Source organism: Vigna angularis, chromosome 7 (assembly GCF_016808095.1).
Source record: "Vigna angularis cultivar LongXiaoDou No.4 chromosome 7, ASM1680809v1, whole genome shotgun sequence".
NCBI lineage: Eukaryota > Viridiplantae > Streptophyta > Magnoliopsida > Fabales > Fabaceae > Vigna > Vigna angularis.
In genome coordinates this window covers 22,179,393-22,187,119 of record NC_068976.1, presented here as the reverse complement: position 1 = coordinate 22,187,119, position 7,727 = coordinate 22,179,393, and the positions used below count along the sequence as shown (strand labels likewise).

The 7,727-nt window shown below is 42.1% G+C and overlaps 1 protein-coding gene across 1 annotated transcript; it reads right to left on the bottom strand.

The window, feature by feature from the left end:
* Nucleotides 1-493: 493 nt before the first annotated feature.
* LOC128197859 (uncharacterized) lies at nucleotides 494-6,830 on the bottom strand. Its single transcript, XM_052880690.1, has 2 exons — nucleotides 4,126-6,830; nucleotides 494-3,938 (listed from the first exon to the last, which is right to left on the bottom strand). Exons 1-2 carry the CDS (start codon nucleotides 6,828-6,830, stop codon nucleotides 494-496), a joined length of 6,150 nt encoding a protein of 2,049 aa, XP_052736650.1.
* Between the last annotated feature and the right edge of the window lie 897 nt (nucleotides 6,831-7,727).

Below are 7,727 nucleotides of genomic sequence, written 5' to 3'. Positions count from 1 at the left end.
ATTTCTAATTTAAACAAAATGATGGAAAACTGGGTTCAAAAGAAAATAAAATTATTTACAAAGAAAATAACGAAAAATGACTTCAAATAAAATGAGATCCGAAGTGAATGTCATGATCAAAAGTTTTGAACCATTATGCGTATGAGACAATGAAATGGGAAGAGAAGAACAAAGAACTCGTAAAACAAAATGAACAATTTGAAATTTTGATGACTCTCTTTTTTTATTTTATTTATTTATTCATATTTTTTTATTTGTTTTCTTCCACGACATCCTTGAGGTCCGAGTTTGTGCTCAATGGAATATACCCGTGATGCTTTAACTATTATTACTTTCCTTATTTTACTTTAAAACTCAGTGTGATATGAATCGTGTCGAAGAGCAAAAGATGAAAAAGTCGGATAATTTTATTGAAAGAAGTAACACAGAATACAACAAAATTTTCACAAAACAGTGTTAATATCCCTTAGTAGCATCCCCTATCTCGGAATCATCATGCGTAAAACTTTTTTACCGCATCAGAATTGACCGGTAAAGGTAACTCCTCTCCGTCCATCCTTGTGAGAATAAGTGCCCCTCCAGAGAACGCCCTTTTTACTACGAATGGCCCTTCATAATTTGGTGTCCATTTGCCTCTGAAATCCCTTTGTATGGGCAATATCTTCTTTAACACCAGTTCGCCTTCATGGAAATCCCTTGGATGTACTTTTTTGTCGAAAGCCTTTTTCATTCTTCTTTGATACAATTGCCCGTGGCATACCGCTGTCAGTCTCTTCTCTTCGATGAGATTGAGCTGGTTAAACCGAGCTTGAACCCACTCAGCTTCCTCCAATTGGGTTTCCAATAAAATTCGTAGAGATGGGATTTCCACCTCAAACGGAAGCACTGCTTCCATCCCATACACCAGCGAGAAAGGTGTGGCACCAGTGGACGTTCGTACTGAAGTACGATATCCATGTAAAGCAAAGGGAAGCATTTCATGCCAATCCTTATAGGTGACCACCATCTTTTGCACGATCTTCTTGATATTCTTATTAGCAGCTTCTACTGCCCCATTCATTTTTGGACGATAAGGAGAAGAATTAAGATGATGAATTTTGAACTCCTCACATAACTCCGCCATCATCCGGTTGTTCAGGTTGGTGGCATTATCAGTGATGATCTTGTTAGGCAACCCATATCTGCAGATCAACTCCCTTTTTATGAATCTGGTCACCACCTTTCTAGTCACGTTGGCATAAGAAACGACTTCGACCCACTTGGTAAAGTAATCGATTGCGACCAGTATGAAGCGGTGTCCATTTGACGCTTTTGGCTCTATAGCTCCAATAACATCTATCCCCCACATTGAAAACGGCCATGGTGCAGACAACACATTCAAAGTCGTGGGCGATACATTGATATTGTCTGCATGCATCTGACATTTCTCGCACCTCCTTACATGTGTACAACAATCATTTTCCATGGTTAACCAGAAGTAACCAGCTCTCAGGATCTTCCTAGCCATTGAGTGCCCATTCATGTGGGTGCCGAATGTACCTTCGTGTACTTCTTTCAATATCAATTCGGCCTCTTTTGTATCTACACATCTGAGGAGAATCATGTCATGATTTCTCTTGTATAAAATGTCCCCACTTAAAATAAAACTACCAGCCAACCTTCGTAACGACCTTTTATCGTTTTCAGATGCTTTTTCAGGATATTCTTGGGTCTTAAGATAATGCTTGATATCGAAGTACCAAGGTTTACCATCCACCTCCTCCTTGATGAACTGGCAATATGCTGGCTCCGCATGGCTCTTCATTTCAATAACTGGTAATTCCGTATTCGGGTCAACCTCAAACATGGATGACAAAGTAGCCAACGCGTCTGCAAACTGGTTATCTTCTCGTGGTATGTGGTTAAATGTGATGATGTCGAAACACTCCATTAATCCTTTGATGTATGCCTGGTAAGGGACTAATTTTGCGTCTCTTGTTTCCCACTCTCCCTTCAACTGGTTGATGACTAAAGCTGAATCTCCATATACTTCCAGAATTTTCACTTTGAACTCTATTGCCGCCCGAATACCCATAGCGCAGGCCTCATATTCTGCAATGTTATTCGTGCAATAAAAACACAGCCTTGATGTCATTGGCATATACTGCTGCTCTGGAGAGACTAGTACTGCCCCTATGCCATGCCCCATCATATTCGACGCTCCATCAAATAATAATATCCATGTTTCTTCGTCTCGGTATCCCCTGCCTTCTTTGAATAGAGCCATGATATCTTCATCAGGAAACTCGGGTTGCATTGGTTGATAATCACTGATGGGTTGATGCGCCAGGTATTCTGCTAATGCACTACCTTTGATGGATTTCTGAGTGACGTATACGATGTCATATTCTGACAATAGCACCTGCCACCGAGCTATCCTTCCAGTGAGAGCGGGCTTTTCAAAAATAAACTTGATAGGATCCATCTTGGACATCAACAATGTAGAGTGATTCAACATGTATTGCCTTAGGCGATGAGCGGCCCATGCCAATGCACAACAAGTTCGCTCTAACGATGAATATCGTTGTTCGCAGTCTGTGAATTTCTTGCTCAAGTAATATATCGCATGCTCCCTTTTTCCAGCCTCATCATGTTGACCCAATACACAACCCATTGACCTTTCCAATACAGTTAAGTACAAAATGAGTGGTCTTCCTGGCTCGGGTGGACGCAATACAGGTGGGTCTTGCAGGTATTGTTTGATTTTTTCAAAAGCGGCTTGACAATCCTCATTCCAAACCATAACCTGATTCTTCCGTAGCAACTTGAACATTGGTTCGCAGGTAGCAGTTAATTGGGAGATGAATCTAGCAATGTAGTTCAATCTACCCAGAAAACCGCGAACCTCCTTCTCTGTGCTAGGCGCAGGCATTTCTGATATCGCTCCTACTTTGTCAGGATCCACTTCTATCCCCTTTTGGCTAACCACGAAGCCCAACAACTTCCCGGATTTTACTCCAAATGTGCATTTGGCAGGGTTTAACCTGAGTTTATACTTTCTCAATTTCTCAAATAATTTCTTCAAGTTGAGGACATGTTCTTCTTCTGATTCAGACTTTGCAATCATATCATCCACATAAACCTCGATCTCCTTGTGCATCATATCATGAAAAAGTGTCACCATCGCTCTTTGATATGTTGCCCCGGCATTCTTGAGCCCGAAAGACATTACCTTATAACAAAAGGTCCCCCACAACGTGATGAAGGTCGTCTTTTCCATGTCCTCAGGCGCCATCTTAATCTGATTATACCCCGAGAAACCATCCATGAATGAAAATAGCGAGTACTTGGCTGTATTGTCAACTAAAGTGTCGATGTGTGGTAATGGGAAGTTATCCTTCGGACTTGCACGATTCAAATCACGATAGTCGACACACATTCGAACCTTCCCATCTTTCTTAGGCACTGGTACAATATTTGCCACCCATTGTGGGTATTTAGCCACAGCCAGAAATCCTGCGTCGAATTGCTTCTGTACCTCTTCCTTAATTTTCAATGACATTTCTGGTTTCATTCTTCTTAGTCTTTGCTTGACTGGAAGGCATTCTTGCTTAAGTGGGAGTTTGTGTTGCACAATATCGGTATCCAACCCTGGCATGTCTTTGTAAGACCAAGCGAAAACATCCTTAAACTCCTTCAGTAGGGCTCGCAGCCCTTCCCTCACTTCCTTTTTCATGCTAGTACCGATTTTTACTTCCTTTATCTCTCCTTCCTCTCCCAAGTTGAGTACTTTAACATCCTCCTGATGGGGTTTTATCTCTTTAGACTCTTGTTCCACTAATCTCAAGAGCTCTGGAGAGGGTTCCGGGTCATCTTCATAATCATCTTCCGTATTATCGATAGGGTGCTCAAAATTAGGAATATCGACATTGTTATTTTCAAAACTTTCATTGTCATATCTGCATTTTTTGAATTTAAAAAAGAATAAATAAAAAAAGGAAAAAAACCGATGACGAATGCAAAATGATGATAAACACAAACAAACACGATTTGATTATCACGCTGAGCACAAGAGCAAAACATCAACCCGTAAGTCTTGAATCCTAAAGCCCCGGGTAAAGCAATAGGTTTAATTAAAACTATTACATTTTATTCAAATTAAGCATCACGGGTAGACTCAGAGTTTCCCAATTGTTGAGTGGTGCAGCTGGGGAGCAAGCCCGCACGAAACTTGAACATTCAGAGCTATCTTCATCCTCCACGGCGGCTATATGGCCCGCATTGATCCATCCAGCACTACGGAAGCTCTCCTTGATGTCCCGAATACCAATCTTTTCCACCCGAGGTTCACGTCTTTCTACACGAGCCAGACCGTACTCTCTCCTTTCCTCCATCAACTTTCGCTTGTCCTCTTTGTTGGGCTCATACCCTATGCCGTATCGGTTTCTATTCTGAACGACCTTTAGGGGGAAAGTTCGCCCCTGCCCATGCTTGCCTAAACCTTTACCAGGTATATACCCTTCTTTCAGCAAGACCTTGGCCATCATGACAGAAGCACGTGACAAATGTGGGCTTGCTGGGAATGGCTCTACATAGGCATTTCCCACGATCTCCAATGACTGGAAGGCAGTTTCAGGAGCTTCCTCAGCCACCTCAATATATCGCGTGGACGATGGTCCGCTCACAAGGAGGTCCTCCTCTCCCGATATTATCACCAGCTTATCTCCCATAACATATTTCAGCTTTTGGTGTAGTGTGGAAGGCACAACTTCTGCAGAATGGATCCACGGGCGACCCAACAAACAACTATAAGCAGGGAGGATGTCCATAACTTGAAAGGTCACCTGAAAGACACAAGGACCAACTTGAACGGGCAATTCAATCTCTCCCATCACTACCCTTTTACTGCCGTCAAATGCCCTCACAATCATGGAGCTTGGCTTCATATGCATTCCCTCACAGGGTAGCTTCTCCAATGTTGATTTTGGCATGACATTGAGAGAGGAACCATTGTCCACCAAGACACGTGCTATAACGTGATCTAAACATTTCACGGAGACATGAAGAGCCTTGTTATGACCTCTCCCCTCAGTGGGTATCTCCTCGTCAGTAAAGGTGAGGTAATTATTAGCGATGATGTTGCCAACGATACCCTCAAACTTGTTCAACGAAATACCATGCTCGACGTGAGCCTCACTGAGTACCTTCATCAACAACTTTCTATGAGAGGTAGAATGCATAAGCAATTCTAACAAGGAAATCCGAGCAGGCATGCGTTTCAACTGCTCCACCACCTTATATTCACTCTGTTGAATGAATTTTAAAAATTCGCAAGCCTCTTCCTCAGAGATTTCTTTCTTGTCTGCCTTGTCAGAGGTCTCCTCTACTTGCACCCCTTTCCCCTTTAAATGCTCCTTAGTATTTTCATCCATTGGTGTTTCATTATTACTAGCTTCTCTTCCCGTCAAATTTGATGGTGTGAAGATTCGACCACTCCTCGTCATTCCGCCGATGCCTGATATATTTTCAACAACTGGATCCTGGCTAGAGAAATGGCTTTCAATGCACTGTCCTTCGTCGACTACATGTGTCCCATACCTCCAAGGGACAACTTTCTTGCTTTTGTAAGGAAAAGGAACTGGTGTATGGATGACAATGGGTGATCTTCCTTGAATTACTGGTGTAGGGGTGGTTCGAGTGAAGCGGATTACCAACGGCTCTGGCAAAGCTACATCTGGCTCCATACCAGTTTGTGCAAACACCTCCTCATACTTGTCTTCATAGCACACTTGCATCAAATTCCTATCAAGCAGATCTTGTAGAAACTTTTCAAATTCAACGCATTCCTCGATAGAGTGTTCCGTGCATGGATGGAGTCCACATGCTCTTTCCAAATCATAAGCCCCGTTTAAAAATCCAAACTTTAATAATTCCTTGAAAATAAACCTTCTGGAACTTCGGATCTTACTTGCATCCCTTATCAGTTCATGCTTCTTAACTTCAATGGCATTTGTCGAGGCATTACCATGTCCGGATAACGGATTAGTATCAATGCTAGGTTTATCTTCTTGAAATTTTAGCCACCCAGCATCAATTACGGCCTGCACTTTACGCTTGAAAGCCATACACCTCTCAGTTGAGTGACCCACGCCTTCCCCGTGATAACTACACTTGGCATCTGCATCATAACCCCTAGGGTATGGAGGCTGCAGGGGTATCATTGGACATATAGCAACCAGACCCCTTTTGACGAGGTGAGGTAATAATTCAGTGTAAGTCATTGGGATGGAAGTGAAGTGGACAAAGTTTCTTTCCTGGGTTCTTCCCGGATAACCGCCTTGACCTGCATTCGGATTTGGATTAGCACTTGGTCCAGTCCTCCAAGCATTGCCTATGACGGGTTGTGATTGGTAGAATCCTTGTTGTTGTTGAGGCCTAATTGGATGAGCAAAAGCCGCATTGGCTGAATATGGAGGTTGGCCCAAGTATGGTCTATAATTGTGAGAAGGAGCCTGACCTCTCCATACAGGCATTGCCAATGTTGCATGCACGTCTCCCTCTTTTTTCTTTCCTGGATTGAAAGAAGGCTTCTTTTTATAGTTCTCCATCGTAGATGGACCACTTGCAATCTTCCCGCTCTTTACCCAAATCTCTATCCTCTCGCCAATTATGACGACGTCAGCGAAATTGGCGGACACATTCCCCACCATATATTCATAAAATGGTGGCTGAAGCGTATTTACGAACATTGTCACCATTTCTTTTTCGAACAAAGGCGGCTCCACTTGTGTGGCCAATTCTCTCCAACGTTGGGCATATTCCTTGAAGGTCTCATTGTCTTTCTTTCCCATATTCTGTAATTGCAGACGGTGCGGTGCTACATGCGTGTTGTATATATACCGTTTTACAAAGGCGTCGGCTAGATCTGCCCAACAATGGATTCGAGAGGGCTCCAAGTGAGTATACCAGTTTAATGCTACCCCAACCAAACTGTCTTGGAAAACATGGATGAGTGATACGATTGTCGCGGTCATACAAATTTTATTGCACAAAATTATGCAGTATAGTGCTAGGAGGTGACTCCTAGGTCGTCTCTCAAGGACCAATTTTTGTGTGGTTCAGTTTCAGATTTAACACAAAGTAGGGGGGTTGTGAATGGTTTTGTGCGGTAAATAAAATTTAAAAGTGGACTGGAAATTAAACACAACTGGATTTAAAAACACTGAAATAAATTTTGAAGACTGTAAAAACTGAACGGTAAAAGACAGTAAAAAATAGAAAACATCTGAAAATAAAATGAACGGTAAAACGCAATGATAGAATTTAACAGAGCAGAAAATCATGAACGGTAAAATTCAACAGATAACAAAAATAAAACACACTGAAAATAAAATCGATCAAAGATTCAACATTTAAATTAAAGTTCTTGACAATTAAACAACTACACCAAAATGCTCTCCAAATGCTGACACAGAAATAAAATTCTACATTGCATCGTTTAAAATGAAAAATTGAAAATCGAGAGCTGGCCACTGGAAGATGGAAAGAGGCAAGAGCCTCCTCCAGGCCGTATCCAACTTCTCTGCTGCTACTCCTTTTTATAGCCACTCCTCTGGACAAATTCCCGTATATGCCTCCCTCAATTCAGAATTTTTGATTTTGTCTTTGGCACCCGTGAATTCCTTTTACGTTTTGTTTTTGTTCCCCTAGCTTGCTGACTTCTTCAACTCCTAAATGTGCCAAAGAAT